Here is an 18,828-nt window from a genome sequence, read left to right as displayed (position 1 = left end):
AGTTAAGTCAGATAAACCCTTCAACCAGAGAGTGTGCGTTTATTTTGTTCATCTCTCATTCACAAACTAACATGAGACACTTCCTAGCATAGTCAGTGATCAATTAAAAATTGGGAAGAAGGAAAAGAGGGAATTTAAAGAAAAAAAAAGGGGGGGGGAGAGAACATAAATGAAAGAATATTTACATGAATATTTACAAGAAAAGATATGAGAAAGACAGGGTACATTTTTAAACATTTAAAAATTGTGTATGTTCTCTAACTTGGTTTTCTTTTCTCCTTAACTTTTTCAATAATATATTTATTAAACAATTCTGAAAATCCTCATCATTTTAGCAATCTGCTAGCCAACTTGCATTGTGATTATCCACTAGTTTTCAAATGTCATACTCAGGATTATATGGACTGATAATTTGTTTAAACAGAACAAATGAGACTATTTTAATATTTTAATAAATGATTATTAGTGATTTTCTAAAAATAAATTCATGTCAGAACTTACATATCCAAATAAAAGTTGACTGAAGTCTATAACCTAGAGGAGTTAAATATTTACCCAAATAATGTTATCATTGTACCAAAACTATAACAGGGTGGTCCCCAGGAAAGGGTTCCAGGTTCCCTACCCTACCTAAAGCTAATTCCATACAGGCTTTGTGGACTCCACCCCGGACTCCAGACCAAAGCCAAAAGACACTGGGAACTCCAAATCCCATCACCACCAAAGGGAAGGTGGCTGGGACCTGAGGGTGGGGCAGGGAACCTGGAACCTCCCCCTTTCCTTGGGACCACCCTGTTACAAAACTTAAGGTCTTATGCAAAGTTTCCTTCAGCTGTCACTCATAGCATTATTTATAAAAGTTCGATACAAATGATACCTTAAAAGATATGTTAAAGTAAATACGTAATAACCCAAATATGGATTATGCAAGTTTCAAAGTGGTATACACGAAAATTTTAATAACCACTACATGTCCCACAGAATTTTATGGTAAAAAAGGAAAAGTTAAAAAAAAAAAAAAAATCACAAAAATTTTGTTCCAACCACAAGAACAAAAAAATTGGAAAAACAACTAAGTTTAGAACTTTGAAAGCAGATGTAAAAATAGTAACTGATTAAGCAAACCAAAGAAAACTGAATCTAAGATAACAAGGAGAGAGCAAAGTCATACTGACTTTTTTAAAGGTTTTTTTTTTTTAATTTATGCATACAAGAACTGAGGTGTAGGCCAGAAATGGGAGGGAGGTGTAAGAGGATTCACCAGAGACAGAGTGGGGAGCAAAACAGGATTGACTGAAATACACTGCTGAAGGGAGCAACAGGAGAGATAGCAGAGATCTGCTGGCCAAGTGGATCAGCTCCCAGGTAGGGAAAAATTAAGATTATCACAAAGAGGGAAAAGGGGAAAAAATCTAAAGATAAAAATGCTAAGTACTGTGGGGGGGAGGGGGTGGGGGGACCAAGACCTAGCTCTACGTGAAGCCAACAGTCAACAAGCAAGTTCTATTCACATGCATAGAGCTCCCAATCACCTTTTTAGTGGCCCATTCTCTCATGAGTGAATGGCCAAGGACCATGAAACATTTGAAAAAACTTAAAAGTCAGAAACAAAAAACTGCAAACTTCAAAATCAACTTGGAGAAAACATACTACACTATGTAGGAAAAGACAGTCTAACAGAAACAACAAAAAAACCTATCATTAGCAGTAATATCCTTTGAGAGATAAAGGAGGAAAAAAATACCACATAATTGCCTGAAAAAGAATAAGACGCCATAATAAAATATTGAAGAAAAATTTTCCTGGATACTAAAAATTAAACAGAAATATGAAAAATGAATATGACTGTGAGGTTGAGAAAATTTCAAATAATGGAAAACGGAGATAGAAAATGAAAGATAATAAAAGGACCAGAACAAGACCAACATTTGAATAGAAGGTGAAGACAGAAGCAAGCAGATAAAATGTAAAAAAACAGGGCCTCCCCTGGTGGCGCAGCAGTTGAGCGCTGGGTTGTAAGGCTGCCCATAGCCTCTGTAGCGCCGGTTCAATCCCCAGCCACTGGCGAGGGTCCCACCAAAAAAATAAATAAATAAATAAAATAACTTAAATTAAAAAAATAAATAAAATGTAAAGAAACAATAGATGAAAATGTCCCAGAGGTGAGGATATGTGCTTCCAGTTTAAGAGGGTATAAGTGAATGCTTGTTACAATGGATAATAAACCAAGACACATCGTTGTGAAATTTGAGAACACTGGTGATAAGGTTTAAATATACTGCCAGAGAGGGAAACTCATTCATCTTTCAATTATCACCTCTGACTTAATCTTTTTTAAACTGGACAATCCCCTTTTCTGAATTCCCAACTGTTCACTGTTCACTACATCTAGCATACAATTGGGTACATTGGAAGTATTCAGAAATACCAAAAAAACTGGCAAAGTTTTTTTCTTCTATCTTTTCCCACCATTCCTAGATATAATTCAAATGGTGGGTGGCAGATAAGTGGCTCTGAGTTTGGGCTTTCTTTTTCCAACCACACTACACACTGCTGCCAGAATACTGTTACATAGCAATCGCCCTTTTGCTCTTCCCAACAATACTCTTCCCAACTAACCTACCTTGTTGCTAGGCATTCTAGAAATGAACCACATCCTCCCATCTCTCATCTACTCCTTTCCAAAAAAAAAATTTCTCCGATCCATTAAGTCTATTAAATATTGATAACTGTTTTATTTACTTCAACTCAATTAAAACAAGCTTCCTGGCCCAAGCCATTTTCTCAAGCTATATATTTTTCTCTTCTTCATTAACAAGGTTCTAACTAAACTAATAAAAATGTTTCTACTGTTGCATCCCACTTAACTTCTAAAAAAAGAAGAAAACACGAAAATAAAGGACCTGTACATAGCACCCAAAGTACTTTCTAATCAACTCTTACCATCTAAATTACACATTCTGGCAAATTTGCCTCTGAGTATTTGGGATACCAATTACATCTTTGCAATTTTTTTTGTATTCTCCCAAATTGCAGAATAGATAGTAAAAGAGAAATTGTAGCCTGAAGATGCCAAATGCTCTCATATATCATTAACTGCTGACTTTGAGCATTATCAATAAAACAGATCCTATTCCACAATATACACAAAGAAAAATGTAAGCCACACACATTAAATACGTAGTCCCAAATCTTTCTAACAGATAAGCAATATTTAAGCACATTTCCGGACAATAAAGACCATTATACAACACCAATCAAAAAAAAGTCCTTATTCATTCAGACTGAGATAAAACAGAATGGAACAATGACCTCCACTCATATAGCCAAAAGAAACTTAAAAATGATTTTTTCAGTAAGCAATTAGTGTGTGAGTGTGTGTGTGAGTGTGTATAAAAACAAAAAAAAAAACTCATTCATGATGGCTACCTTCAATAAGAGACCAGTTCCCTAGCAGCTTTCATTTTATTCTTTAATTTTAGAAGTCTACAGCAAAAAGACTAAGTATACAGAAGCTGGCAGCTAACAATGACAGTTTTCATTTCTGACAGAAGAAAATAAAAAGCACAACTGCAAGCAAAACTATTTTGTCATCAAGACTTCTCTATCCATTACAATCACGTATAACAATATATGCAATGCATAAGTAAGCAGGTATCACCAAAAAGAACCTGGTAACTGACATCATCGGGAACTTTCAAAATATTTACAGCAGACGAGAACCATATACTTACCCAAAGTAGGATGTAAATTAAAATTTAATTCTCTATACAGAACTGTGTCCAGCAGAGCGGCTACATCTGCGGATATAGCACATGCATTGCATAAGGCAGTATTTTGGTGGACAGGCTGCAGTCCCAAAAGGGGCACAGAAAAGTTCCTGCCCGCAAAAGTCTTGAGTATACAACCCAATCTAAAAGTCATTCCCAATCTTCATCCCAGTCATTCACTATAAGAATTAAGATAAAGGAAGAGGAGTACACAATCAGGTTTTGAGAAAAGTTAGTAGGCTGCTGTATATTGCAGAAGTATGTATTACTCACTCTTTGACTGCATTTGCGATCATATAGAGGGAAGCCAGAAGTCAGACTTGATATACCAAGTGTAGTATTGACCTGCAAGTCCTATTAATTTTAGAAGTCAATTGCTTTGTCCTATACTGTCCAGTCTTCTTTAGCAACTCAAAGAATGCCTAAGATTCTTGAAATATCTTAAACCATGAGAGAGATTACACCAATGTTCAGTGTCATACAGATTACAAGCAATATGCTATCTTCCTTTCCATTTTTAGAAAGAAAATAGAGAAAAATAAACCTCCAATTTTGACAAGATTATAGCATGATCTACATAATAGTATGACTCAAAATAAAAATCACAACATATAGCAAGGATCATTTTACTTGGCATTTGTTAGTATAGGCTGAAAATTCACATGCTTGCAAAAGTGGAGATAAAACAACAATGAGCAAATTTGTAAGTCACCCGGAAGCTGAAGGTTTGGGGGAAAGGTAGCTATTTTCACTTTAATTTTGTCCCTTGAGTAGTGGTATGGGAGCAGACTCAAGAACAAAAAAATGAGAGCAACCAAGGATAATTTACTAAAATTCACCTTAAAAAGATTGAATCTGCCATCTTGGATCTCTGCACCTGGTGTAACTTCCATAGTACAGTCTTCGGCCTAAGTTAAATAACATATTCCCCATTAAGATACCATGTAATTTTTAATTGATAGGCCATATAAAGACAAACTAGCTGTGGCCAGTCAGTGACTTGAAACTACAAACATCAGATAATCATTAATAGGAAACTGAAAGGGAAGGAATGGATACAAACATAGTAAAGAGACTGGAATTAAACTACCATATAGCATTTAACCACCTTTACAGGGAAAAATGATTTATCTGGGGAGTAAAAGTGGGACAGTAGAAAAGGCAGTAATATTCTGGAATGTCTACTAATTACCGTAATTTTATTTGTAGTGGAGGTAACTGGTATAACTTCAAGTCCCATTCGTATCCTCTTTTGCTTTTCACAGTAAGCTTTCCAGGTATCTTCATTAAACCCATAATTAAAATAATCAGAAAGATCAGCACCTAAAAATGAAGCACATTTTTAGTGTACAAATATTTGAATTCTATTTTTAGTAGCATATATAATAAACGATAAAAATATAAATTTAGAATTCAGTCATAATACCCTACCTAATTTTACCAATTCTGTTACCTCCATAAAGCAACAAGTCTATAAAACACTTTTATCAGAATTATTTCCTTTAGAAATGGTATTAAAATAAAACATGTAAGTCTACTTTTACATAATGCAAAGCTACCATAAGATTTAATAAGTTGCATCATTCTTCATTATGTGGTTAAGAGAGCTAAAAAAAATTGAAAAAAAAATTCTAAATTTATGCTAAAAACACTTTTCTAATGACTGCTTACACGAAAAATCTCTTAAAAATTCACAACAATCTTACCTGGTTTACGCCATGGTTTATCTTCAAAAGAATCCAAATCTACCTCCAAGAGTGGAACTCCATTAATGCTTCCAGGTGCATCAAGGTCTACCCCTTTGACCTTTGTTCCTATTTATAAATTACAAAGTGGTGACAAAGCTATATTAGTAAGAAACTGAAAGATATTAGTAGAAGACATTAATATATTTTTACTATTGCTACTAAATATGACAATGGTTCCATTTAAAACATTAGATTGATGTTTACCGTAAGTAAAAGTAGGTGAGGTCAATCTTTATGGTGTAACTATAAAATATTCTGGATAAAAAGATTAGGAACTTTATATTTCTTATAACAATAGAAAACTGCTTACTTCTTTGTTGTAAATCACTGTTTTTGTGAGCTAAAAAAAATTTCTACCATTTTAAGGGTTATAAAACAAAACAATCAAGTGAAAAAGAAAACAAATACCATATGACAGGTGCCCTATGTGGTCCACACAGCCTACAGTATTTATTATCTAGACCTTTATGGAAAAAGTTTGCCAATCTCTGGAATGTGGGGTCAAAATCTGCTCTTTATTGAGTTGTAATAGCTATTACAATCTATGACCTATTCAAATACATGCCTTATTTTCCTATGGATGCAGCTGCAAGTACAAATTTTACCTGTTGTTCCATAAACTCTGCCTCCTGTCTTGATGTTAAGATTTACAGGTGTTGTTCCATAACTCCTAACCAAAAAACCAACAAAAAGATTATCCTGAGAACATTAAAAACAGTACTGTATTAAATATAAACCCAGGGCCTCCCCAGTGGCGCAGCGGTTGAGTGCTGGGTTGCGAAGCTGCCCGCAGCCTCTGCAGCGCCAGTTCAATCCCCGGCTGCTCCCCGGCCACCAGAGGAGGGTCCCACATGGGGCGCAGGCCTCTCCTGCCGCCCGCTGCTCCCCTCAGCAGTGTACTGCAGTCCTTCTGCCTGCTCCGCTCCCTGCTCTGGCTCTGGTGAATTCTCTCACCCTCCCACGCTTCTGACTGTACCCAGTGCATGTATAAACAAAACAAACAAATAAATAAAAATGCCTCTAAAATAAATAAATAAATAAATAAAAATATAAGCCCACATAGTAAGTGGATAGACATACATTTTAGAAAATGTTTTAAGTTAATTTAATATCTGTCATTGCTCTGTAAAATAAAAGTATTTCTGGGCCTCCCCGGTGGCGCAGCGGTTGAGCGCTGGCTGCCCGCAGCCTCTGCAGCGCCGGTTCGATCCCTGGCCGCCAGGCAAGGGTCCCACATGGCGCGCAGGCCTCTCCTGCCACCTGCTGCTCCCCTCAGCAGTGTATCGTCAGTCTGCCTGTTCTGCTCCCCGCTCTGGTTCTGGTGAATTCTCTCACCCTCCCGCACTTCTGACTGTACCAAGTGCTTGTATAAATAAATAAATAAATCTTTAAAAAAAAATTTAAAAATAAAAGTATTTCTTAAAGCCTGACTTGCTTTCAACCTCAAAACCTATCATATGCCATTAACTCAATATCCCACTATAACAAACTTCACACGAAATTTGGCTGGTAAAAAAAAAAAAAATAATGTATACCCATTATCATGATTTCCTCATCTAACATTACTCCAGAGCTTTGTTTGAAACCTGTAATATTTAGTTAATTCAGTAGATAGCAATCCTGCAACAATGAAAGTTCTCCATTTTATCCCCAAATCCAGTAACCTTCTTTTAATCCTTTCTGCATTTGATATTAATAAATCCTCTTTTATATCCCATGAATACTTCATCCATAAAGTGAATCAATTTACATGAAATTAAAAAGAATAAGTCTAGAGCAAAAGCAGAACAACATTAGATGGCAAGCAGGTGGTTAATGACTGAGGAGAAACAATAGGGAAGTTTCTACAAGGCTAGTTATGTTCCATATCTTGATCTGGGTGGCAGTTACATGGATGAATGTGTGTGTATGTGTGCATGCACATGTGTGTATACATATACCAATACTGGCCGTAACTACTGAGCTGTACTTTTAAAAAATGTATACTATACATGTAACAGAGGGGAAGAAGAAACAAAATTTGCAGTTAAGATTCAGGTTCAGGGCCTCCCTGGTGGCGCAGAGGTTGAGCGCTGGGTTGCGGGGCTGCCCGTGGCCTTTGCAGCGCCGTTTCGATCCCCAGCTGCTCCCCGGCCACTGAAGGAGGGTCCCACATGGCACGCGGACCTCTCCTGCCGCCCGCTGCTCCCCTCAGCAGTGTACTTCGGTCCTTCTGCCTGTTCTGCTCCCCGCTCTGGCTCTGGTGAATTCTCTCGCCCTCCCGCGCTTCTGACTGTACCCAGTGCATGTATAAACAAAACAAACAAATAAAAAAAAAAAAAAAAAAAGGCCTCTAAAAAAAAAAAAAAAGACTCAGGTTCAGACACAAGTTTATCAATTATTAGTTGTGCAAGTCATTTAAAATCCAATGGACCTTTCATAAATTTTCTATAATAAAAGTTTACAGATAGGGCCTCCCTTGTGGCAGACGGGTTAAAGACAGCGCTATCACACTACTGCCAGCCACTGCAGCATGAATTCGATCCCTGGCTGGCCAGGGAGCAACCCACATGGCCCAGCAGACCTCTCCTGCCTCACCCACTGCTCCCCTCAGCAGTGTAATTCAGTATATCTGCTGGTTCTGCTCCCCAACCTCTCTGATGAATCCTCTCACACCACCACCCCCACCCCACCCCACACCTTGGCTTACACCCCAGTTCTTGTATGCATAAATAAATAAATCTTTAAAAAAAAAAAAAAAAAAGAAGGGCCTCCCTGGTGGCAGAAGGGGTTAAGACCAATCTATGAAGCTAACCACAGCCACTGCAGCATGAGTTCAATCCCCGAACAGGGAGATACCCACATGACACAGCAGACCTCTTCTGACTCTCCTGCTGCTCCCCTCAGCAGTGTCTTTCAGTCAATCCACCTGTTCTGTTCCCCACCTGTCTCTGGTGACTCCTCTTACCCCCCAAACCTCTGGCCTGTACCCCAATTCTTATATGCATAAATAAATCTTGAAAAAAAAAGTTTACAGATTGCTCTCCACTTTTTTGTATAATGTATTCTTGTATGAGTGGAAAAATCAAATACACTAAAATCAACTTACAATTACTAGAGAAATTAGGGAGAAGGGGATCATAGGGAAGTGGGCAGGGAAAAAGGCTCAATTTCCACAGAGCAAATGTGAGACCTCAAATGACAGACAATGCTCATGATATCACCACATTTATGTTACTTAATTTGGCTCTTTACCCTCACAAGTCCAGCAGGATTTGTGAAGACTCACTGCTTTTGGTTTGCCTAATAATTTCCTTTTATTTTTGCCTCCAATGTAGTAAATTCATATGACTTAGGTCATTCATTTACATTAGCACTATCATTTTTGTTTCTGCTTAAAAAATAAGGGTAAATGCAATAAAAATATTCAAATAATTATATAAACCTCCACTGCTATAAATACAAAATGTATTAGATAGCCTAAATTAAATTGTTACTGTCAATCAGAATCATCATTATCAATTTGAAAGGTTTGATCATTTCATTAATTCATTTAACAATGTTTGAGTACCAATAATACAAAATAGTGTTCTGGGCTAAGGACAGAGAATGAGAAGCTAGAAAAAAGATATACTAGGATTATGCTATAAACCCAAAATTATTTAAATGGGAATGAGGAGCACACAGAGTTACTTATTCCTAACATGAATAATTTAGTCCCTTATTGACTCTGCTTCCTAAAAAGTTACTAGGATTTTTAAATCATATAGGCATGCTATAATACAAAACTGACCATTATAATAATAACTGACTACCCTCAAACGTTCTGAAATAATTTTTGAAAATTTCGCTGAAATATTAAAACATATGCATATACTGGTTGATTTCAGATAAAGTTGTTTAATGAACTATAGCGAAATTAATGAAGATACTCGATGTTCCCCATGTATAAGTACCATATCCTACATCCAATTTCAAAAAACGGGTAGAAAACATTAATTCTTACTCAAATAACAAAACCGCAATCTGCACTTTAATATCATCCCTCCCCTCTAATATTTCTGCAAGATTTTTTATGTGTTCAATGAGTTAATACCAATCCATTCACTTGATCCACTTTATGGAATATAAAATTTGAGACAACATACTGACCTAAAAAGCCTAAAAGACAATCAACAACTTGAAATATAAACTGAAGAGAGAAAAAAAGAAGTACTTTTGATACTGTTTTTATTGGAAAAAAATTTAAAACCTAACTCAAGTCTGGATAAGTAGAAAAATGAAGAACACAGATGCAAACTACATTTTAAAGTTTTCTAATTCTAACTAAAGAATTTGTAGTACTCAATTCACTTATAAAAGCACTTTTTATACTTTTAACATCGAACATACCACTTCCATGTAACTTTATCCTAATTAACTTTACCTTTAAGAAAGATTTTCATGGTGAAGCTTTCTCAATTGAGATGTAATTCCTATATTTGCACATTGTATTCAGTTCAGAGGTACAGCGAAATGATTTGATATATGCATAAATTGCAAAATATTTACCACAGTAAGTTAACAACCATTACCACTCATAGTTGCACATTTTCTCTTAGCAACTCATGGTAAAATTTTAACCTGAGTCGTTTCATATCATACTAAGATGGAAAATGTACAACAGAATTAGCCACTAATGGTTTTATAGAAGCACACAGTTGTTACTTAAAAACAACTTACCCATACTGTGGTGCTCCCGTTTTAATGTCTCCTATAGTGACATGAACATCGTCCTCATCATCATCACTGTCACTATCACTATCATCTTCAGTCTCAGTCACTTTCTATACCAATATAAACAATTACAAAAGACATTCAATAATCTAGTTCAACATCTAACTGAAAAAGTAACCATTGTGCCTTTTTTGAGCTACAGTTTGAGAAAAAAGCAAACTCACAGCATTGCTAACTATTTCAAACTCATTTATAATTGACATTCTACATAATAAAAAGATCAAGAATGTGAAATAAAACTTTTCTCAGCATTGTTTTTTTGTAAAGAACACCTCATGTTTTTTGTTTTTGCTATTTATAACTGCCTCCTTGCACAAAGGATCTAAGGTAATATACTAAGACATCAAAAGACAAAACTGTAAAAAATAGGCATTTGAGGAATTCTTGGCAAAAAGAATATTCAAGTAAAAAAAATTAGTTATAATAGCAACAGTGTCATGTTAAAAGCAACAAACAGTTAAAGGGCAGCCACAAATTCATGGCATTCATTTACACCAAGAAAAGGCTCTGCATGCAAATGGTTGAGTAAATACTTTTTTCTGAATGAAAAAAGTAGAGTCATGTTTATAAAGGTTGTATTTTGCTCTAAAAGGCTTTCTTATGCTTAGTCAAGAAACAGTAAAATAAGCCAATCGCCTAGGCAAAATACTTTTTCATATAAAAAGTTCAAGCATGAAGAAAAGCAATTTCCTTCTTTTTACAGGAGCAGAATGCTAAAATAGCATTCACACCCAAAAACATCACTTTTAACAGGCCTGATATCAGACACTGTTAATTTATATTAAAAATTATTTGCTAAATTATGATGATCAAACTCAGGTTGCAGGACACAACCGAAAGCCATAAGCATTTAAAAAAAAAAAAAAAGGAAAGGAGTAAACATTGAGCCTTTCACATGCTGTATTCCATCTAAATCTCTTCCCACTATTCTCATTATGTAACAAATGAAGTAGCAGATATAAGAGGGATACAGAAAGTCACATTAAATTTTGGCTTTCTATCTAAATGAACTGAAAAAGGAAGCAAATGGATTTCAAAGCCTTAGGTTACCGGTTTGGGTACTCCATTTTCAGCAGTTTCTTCTTCAATTCCAGATGGTGGATTAGCACTACAAACAACAAAAATAAGTATACACATGTCTGGTATTATTTTTCTGAAGTAAGATTATGCTGGCATTTTTATGTTATGTCTCTTTTCTAAAATTATTCTATCCATTGCGTGGTAAGAACACTAACGGTAAAAAATGCTTTATTCCACTACTCTTAATGCCTTGCATAGAACAAGTATTTAACATTGGAAGTAGGATAAAACTGCTTCCACAATTTAATTACATCAAATTTGCAATTTGATGGTGAGGTACAATGAAGTTCTTTTTATAAGAATGCGTATCACATTTAATCAATTTTACTTATCCTTAATATTTATTGAACACCCACTGTGTGCCAGGTACTGCTATAATTGTCAAGGGCTATTTAACAGTTTCCTCTCTTCCTTGATGCCTAAGATACTCAGATTTGTGTATAATTACATTAGTACCCAGTCAACATACATGCTTCTTACTAGTTTTTATTTCTCCAGTCTTACTAGATATATCTTCTTTGTTGTACATAAAAAAGGAAAATTTTAAAGTTAAAATAAATTTATATAAGTCTGCCTTCCAACTTGACACCAATGAGCTCCAGACCTAGTTCTGATGAATTAAAAAACTAATTACTTTCTAAAGACCAGTTAATACCTGAATTTGCCCTGTTAGAACAAAATTTATATATAACAGAACACTCTTGGTCCCATGAAATTCAAGTATGTAGCCACTGACCATCAAATATAATCTACTATCATGTAACTGTTTTCTTATACTTTTAACCAGTTACAACTTTGACTGGGAATTGACCATTAACTTCAATAGACAAGGAAGGGAAAATGACCTACAAAGCAAACTCACACTTAGTAGGATTTCTAAAAAGAAAGTCCCAGTATTGACATAGTTAAGAGTTCCTTTTATTAGACTGTTGTTAATCTCTTCTGAATACCTTTGGTCCAAGAGTTTCCCTAACAATTTCATTTCCAAGTAGTATTTCAGAAACACGATCCCCAAATAAAATAAAATGTAAGGTTAAAAACTGGAATTTTTGTTAAATGTTCATTGTTCTGCTACTACTTAACCCAAGAAAACTACTTAACCCAAGAAAACAAAAATGCAACTATAACTTTTCAATACATTTACATCTTGCTTAAACAAGGTGCTAGGTAGCCAGAAACAAGTTTAGCTGGCTTTATATGTCACAAAATAGTATGTTTGGCAAAAACTTAAGGATGGCTAAAGCATGATAGAAGTGGAAACAGCGTAAGGCAATGGTTAAGAAGTACGAAGGTTTAACAATGAATCAGTCACACAGAAGCTGGGGTAAATTCTAAAAGGAACTCCACTCAGGTAGGGTGTACCTAGGTGGGTAACAGAACACAGGTTTGGCAGAAGACAGTCTTCCCCCAAAAGACTTTTAAATTGATCACCATTAAAATGCTAGAAACATAACATATACCTTTTCAAAACAAAATTTTAATTCTATTCAACAGATTCAGCAACAGTTCTCCATATAAAGTTTCAATAGGAATCTGAAACTCTGACAGTGATGCTCAGAGAAGGCAGAAAAGTTTCTCTCTAATAAATTTAATCAAGTTGAGAGCTCAGAAATTAAAATTAAAGCATATTCAATCAGAAAATAAGCTTTGACAATTGTAGCCAAAAATATTAATGGAATAAAGATTATTTCATAAAAAAACATTTATACCACATAATAAACTAGTTTCTTGATCAACTGAAAAACATGCTATAAAGAAATATTTAAATCACTTTTATAACTATAAACTATAGAAACCTCAATTTTGTAGTTGAGATAAGGGCTAGGAGCTGGGCTGGATTATTCAAAATCAAATAAAATTTCAGGTGATGTAACAATGAGGAAAAGTCTTCCAACAAAGGTGTACTCTTGGGTGTAGAAGAATACTAAAATTTCAGATTTTCCTCAGCTACTTCTATTTCCTCTTTTCACTTCTTCCCACTATTGACTTTTTAAAAATAGTTTTACTGATAATACAATTCACACACCACACAATTCATCCATTTAAAGCATACAGCTGTACAGCGTTTAAGTATGTTTAAGAATACAACCATCACAACCATCTAATTACAGAACACTTTTATCACCTACCCCAAAAATGTTTTGTACACATTTGTCCCTAGCCCCAGTCCTGGCAACCAATAAACTATAATACCTTCTGTGCCTACAGATTTACCTAATCCATATATTTAACACATATAGAATCATAAAATAGGTAGTGGTTTTTAACTGGTCTTTTCACTTACCATGTTATCAATGGTTCATTCATATCAGTACTTCATTTCTGTTTCTGCCAAGCAGTATTTGATTATATGGATACACCATTTTATCCACCCACATTGGATAAAATTTATGGATTTTCATTTACGGATATTATGAATAATTTTGATAGGAACATATATGTACATGTTTTTGTATGGGTATAGGTTTTCACTTCTTTAAGACATATATTGGGGAGTGGATCATATGGTAATTCAGTTTAACCTTTTGACAACTGCCAGACTATCGGCCAAAGTGGCTATACTATATTACAATCTACTCATGTATCAGGGTTCTAATCTCTCCACCACCTCACCAATACCTATTTTTACCTTTTTTTAACTATCCCGGTGGGTATGAAGTGGTTACTTCCTACACTTTTAAATCTATCAACATTCTTCAAAAGCACTTTTTTAAAAAATTCCTCTTTCATTACAGGCCAGTAAGGCATATGGCAAAGTAATGTCAGCAGATTCATGTACTGGTATACAAGAGTTGTTCTGAAGTTCAGAGTAAGTTTCTGACCCCCCTGTATTAGATTCTGTAATAGTCTTACTTGTTTAATAATATAACAAAGAAAATGAATCTTATAACTCATTATTCCACTTTGCATTTAAATAAATATAAAATGTTTCATTATCACTTTGCATTACAACATCAAAAATGTTCATTGTAAAAGTAATTTAAGGGGTACTTTATTTTTGAAGCTAAAACTTTCTTCTCAGCAGTTTATTGGTTATACTGTATACTCAACTACTGAGTTCACGTGAGAGTAAAAAGTAGTGAACAGTGAGAAGTATTCAAACCCTCACTTCAAAAATTTTGTCTCCTAAGCTACTAGCAAGTAGACATGGTGTTAGATTAGGTCCTGAAATAGGATTTAACAGATTCAATGTCTTCCAACCTTTAGTCAAAATGCTATTAACTGTGTCAATGATTATAAAAGAAATAGTTCTCACGAATTTGCTGATGGAACCACTCTTTTACACAATCTGTATAAATAGCAACAAGAAATTTCACTAACCTGGCATTTTCTTCTTCTGGCCTTTCAACTTCATTTTCATCTAACAAAAAAAATACATAAATAAATAAGTAAAATTAACAAACAAACCACTCTTAAAGAAACCAGTATTATGAAAAATCTTAAGTGATCATCACAAGCACTAACCTAGGTCCTTTGCCAAATCACTGTGCACATGCACGTCCCATGGGCCTATAAGCACATCCAAAGTTAGATCACCTTATAATGATTTAACAAGATACGTCTTACGAAAAAAAAAAAATCAGTTTTTATATCTATAAAGCTTAAAAAGTACTGAAGATTTCTAGATGTTTGTACAAGAATCCCTACACATTTACATTTCAGAGTATTGCTGTGATACATACATGTTGCCTCCAAATTTTACAGGTTTATCAAAATCAAAGTTTCTCAAAGTCACATCATTAAGGAGCTGCAAGGTGCCCTAACGAGCACTCTCACTCTAATACTAAGACAATCAAGAACATACAAACATTAACTTTCAAATCTAGTGCAACAGACAAGGGGCTGTGACTTAATAAAAGTTAAAAACCAGACGTCAAAGAAGTCCCCTTCCAGCGGTAAATACAAAACGCACTACATTTACTTGGGGAAACACGAACACATGAGATGATACCGAAAACCATAAGCCTAAGGGACATGAGGTACTTCTAGGATGTGGGTTAAAGAGCAGTCTCTTGAAAAAGAAAAACTTCACCTTAATACAGGAGACATTCGGGGTTCTCTTTATGGGCCATAATGTATTCCATCTCTTTCTTTCTCTCTTAATTAATTATTTTTTAAGCACGACTTTGAGACAAGGAGGTACCCTTGCAGGTGCATTCCATACAAACTGACCATCAAGAAACAAGACGTTAGTTTTATTTACAGCAGCAACTTTATTTAGCTATTACAGAAAAACTGTTTCTGAAAGGCACACGGGCAAGACGTCCTACACGCAGCCAAGGGGCACGAAGAGACACACCAACATACCTCAGAGGCAATATAAGAAACAAGAGTTAGGAACGTGGCGGCCGAGAAGCCAGGGCGCGGAGCAGGGCCAGGCGGGGAGGGGGGGTGGCGGGCATGGCCCGCGCCCGCGCCCGGGCCCTGCCACGGCCCGGAGGGTGCACCCTGGGGGCGTGGGCTGGGCGGGCGCCGAGGGGGCGGGGGGGACGCGCACGCCGCGCTCGGCCTAAGTCAGGCCGGAGCCGGCTCCGAACCAGCGGGCCCAGGCGGCGGCGGCGTGAAGGGCGCGGGACGCCGGCCGTTTGGCGGCCGGGAAGGCAGGCCCGAGAGAACCGGGGGAGAGAGAAGGGACAGGAAGTTCCGTACCGCCATAAAGCCACTCTTCCTCCTCATCCCCTCCGGTCCCGCCGCTCATCTCCGACACTAGGCGCTCGACCTCGCCGGCCGACATGGCCGCCCCGAGCACAACTTAAAAGGTGGTGCTACACAGCCCCCTCCAACCCCTTCCCCAGCCTCGCTGCCCGGGGGCGCGAGTGTGGGGCCGACCCGCCGAAGAGCGAGCGAACGAAGAAAGCGCGCGACTCAAATCCCAGGAAGACGGCCGCAGCGGCGGCGAAGGCGACGGCGGGGAAGCAAAGACGCCAGCGCTGGTCCGCTTGCGCACGCGCAGGAGCTGCCGAGCGGCGCGGCGTCTCGAGGTGGCTTCGCTTCCGCGGCGCGGCCACCTGGGCCTGCTTGCGCATGCGCGCTGCCGTCGGTCCCGCCCCTATGGAATGCCGGTTTGCCTCCGAAGCGAGGCATTTTTTTGCCCGGCGCGCTGCTGACGCCAGGCTTCCCCTCCCCCAGCCTTCCTTCTGCTAGTCAGCCTTGCTTTTGCGGACGTTTATAGTCCATTGTTCCTTTTTGTCCCTTGATCGTTTGTCTTCACCATTTTCTTCTGTCGTCTTGCAAAAGATGTTATTTGATTCTTTACGTGACCGATTCGTCGCGTGTTTCTCATTAAGTTGTACTTGAAAAATTAAATAGCAAAACTGATAGATGATGAATGCATTCTCCCTGCTAAAATAAAGCATTGCTGTTAAGGCCAAAGACTCCCTTCATCCGGTACCCTCTTTTGTGAGATAGCTCTTGTTTAATGTTCATCTTTCTGTAATTTTCTGTACATTTACTTCACATGTGTTGCATTGTTTTGGCGGGAGACCCTGAGGTTAACGAATTTTTAAAGGTATAGTTTTGTGTTCACCGCTGCTGGTTTCCTTTTTCTTTCTTTCTTTTTTTTTTTTTAAATTCAAAAGTGTCTTCAGATCGTTTCCGTGTCAGTCAAACCTTGTCCATTTTTAACTGGGCCCTATAGCGTGGCTAGTACAAAGTAAATATGGGTATTTTCTCATTGTACATTTAGATTGCTTTCCACTTTTCACTTTAACAATAAAAAAGGTACAGTTTCGATTTTTTAAGCAATTTCTTGCACATGTATGCAAGTGGTCCTTCTAGATAAATCATAAAGTATGTATAGTTTTTATTTTAGTAAAAAATGCCAACTTTTCAAGATACTTTTGAGAACACATCTTTCAAGGAAGATGATACCTGAAAGGTCAAATCAGGTGTTCTAGTTCTTAAACTGTAACTATATAATCTCATGTCCTCAGCAAGCAACCTCTCTGTGCTTCAGTTTTCTCATCTGTAAAGTGGGAAAGCTGGAATTAGATGATTTTGCAAGTCCCTTTTAGTCTTAAAGTTTTTAAACAATACTCACTTTTCAACAGAAAGCCATTTTAGTTTTATAAATTAATGATTTACTTGCTCTGAAGTCAATAATCTTTTATTTATTTATTTTTAAATAATTACTGAGTAGGGGCCTCCCTGGTGGTACAAGGGTTAAGGCATAGCCTGTGAAGCTGTCCCCAGCCTCTGCAGCAGAGTTTGATCCCTGGTTTGATCCCTGGCCAGCCAGGGAGCAACCCTCCCACTGCTCCCCTCAGCAGTGTACTTCCCTTGATCTGCCTGTTCTGTTCCCCTCTCTGTCTCTGGTGAATCCTCTCATCTCTCCCCACACACCTCTGACCTATACCCCATTTCTTGTATGCATAATAAATAAATCTTAAAAAGAAAATTACTGAGTATCTGATGGCTAAGAACTTAAAAAAAATAAAGATATGAGTAAAACATTGTCCTTGCCCTTAAAAAGATCTCAACTTGTTAAGAAAGATAGGATGGTAAACAACTCCCCTAGAAGGGAAAGGTGAGTATTGTATAACAGAAACACAAATGAACTGTTTACATCACACTTATACCACCCCATCTCATATTGCCTAAGCAACTCATTATTTTAATCTCCCTTAACCTTGGAATATTCCTTTACCTCTGTCCCCAGTCTTCTCCCTTGTTTGTTGGGATAATACCTTACCACCTTCTATTGATAAATTCCATTGAGGTATAATCCACTTTGTGAACTCTTTCACAAATCATATCTCATCTCCACCTATTTATTTATTTAAAAAATATGGTGGTGCAGCAGGTTGAGTGCAGCACTATGAAGCTGTCCACAGCCTCTGCAGCTCAAGTTTGATTCCTCGCTGGCCAGAGATTCCCACATGGCACATGGCACTGCAGACCTCTCCTGTTGCACCCGCTGCTCCGCTCAACAGTGTTTTCGTTCTGTCTGCCTCTTCTGTTCCCCACTCTGCCTCTGGTGAATCCTCTCACTCTCCCACAAGTCTGGCCTGTACCCAAGCTATTGTATAAATAAAGAATAAATCCTCAAAAAATATATGGACTGTTTACCCAGTATTAGGAACTCTTCTGGACTCTATAGATTCATCAGTAAGTAAAACAAGATGCTTCCTCCTGTCAAGTTTTCATTTTTTTTTTTTTTAGAGGCATGTTTTATTTATTTACTTTATTTGTTTGTTTGTTTTGTTTATACATGCACTGGGTACAGTCAGAAGCACGGGAAGGTGAGAGAATTCACCAGAGCCAGAGCGGGGAGCAGAGCAGGCAGAAGGACCGAAGTACACTGCTGAGGGGAGCAGCGGGCGGCAGGAGAGGTCTGCGCGCCATGTGGGACCCTCTTCCGGTGGCCGGGGAGCAGCCGGGGATCGAACCGGCACCGCAGAGGCCGTGGGCAGCTTCACAACCCAGCGCTCAACCGCTGCGCCCCTCAAGTTTTCATTTTAATGAGTCATAACCTC

At 37.4% G+C, this 18,828-nt stretch overlaps 1 protein-coding gene across 13 annotated transcripts in view; it reads right to left on the bottom strand.

Annotated features, from left to right (window-relative positions):
• The window catches only part of FIP1L1 (factor interacting with PAPOLA and CPSF1), a 60,872-nt gene extending 44,566 nt beyond the window's left edge, over positions 1-16,306 (bottom strand). For 4 of the 13 annotated variants that reach the window (XM_037530482.2, XM_037530485.2, XM_037530484.2 and 1 more), the window contains exons 1-7: positions 16,004-16,306; positions 14,675-14,714; positions 11,324-11,381; positions 10,220-10,323; positions 6,124-6,188; positions 5,477-5,584; positions 4,963-5,093 (exon numbers count right to left, since the gene is read on the bottom strand). In XM_037530482.2, coding sequence (XP_037386379.1) covers positions 4,963-5,093; positions 5,477-5,584; positions 6,124-6,188; positions 10,220-10,323; positions 11,324-11,381; positions 14,675-14,714; positions 16,004-16,088 — 591 coding nt within the window. In that variant the 5' untranslated portion in view covers positions 16,089-16,306. Of the gene's footprint in view, positions 1-4,609; positions 4,679-4,962; positions 5,094-5,476; positions 5,585-6,123; positions 6,189-10,219; positions 10,324-11,323; positions 11,382-14,674; positions 14,715-14,818; positions 14,864-16,003 lie in introns of all 13 variants that reach the window. The other 9 variants (XM_037530474.2, XM_037530476.2, XM_037530475.2 and 6 more) reach the window with 4 other exon arrangements.
• Between the last annotated feature and the right edge of the window lie 2,522 nt (positions 16,307-18,828).

The sequence above is a fragment of the Talpa occidentalis genome, unplaced genomic scaffold (assembly GCF_014898055.3).
Source record: "Talpa occidentalis isolate TD23 unplaced genomic scaffold, MPIMG_talOcc4v2.1 talOcc4.6, whole genome shotgun sequence".
Taxonomy (NCBI): domain Eukaryota; kingdom Metazoa; phylum Chordata; class Mammalia; order Eulipotyphla; family Talpidae; genus Talpa; species Talpa occidentalis.
The sequence above is the reverse complement of the archived record's forward strand: the minus strand, read 5'-3'. Positions and strand labels throughout refer to the sequence as shown.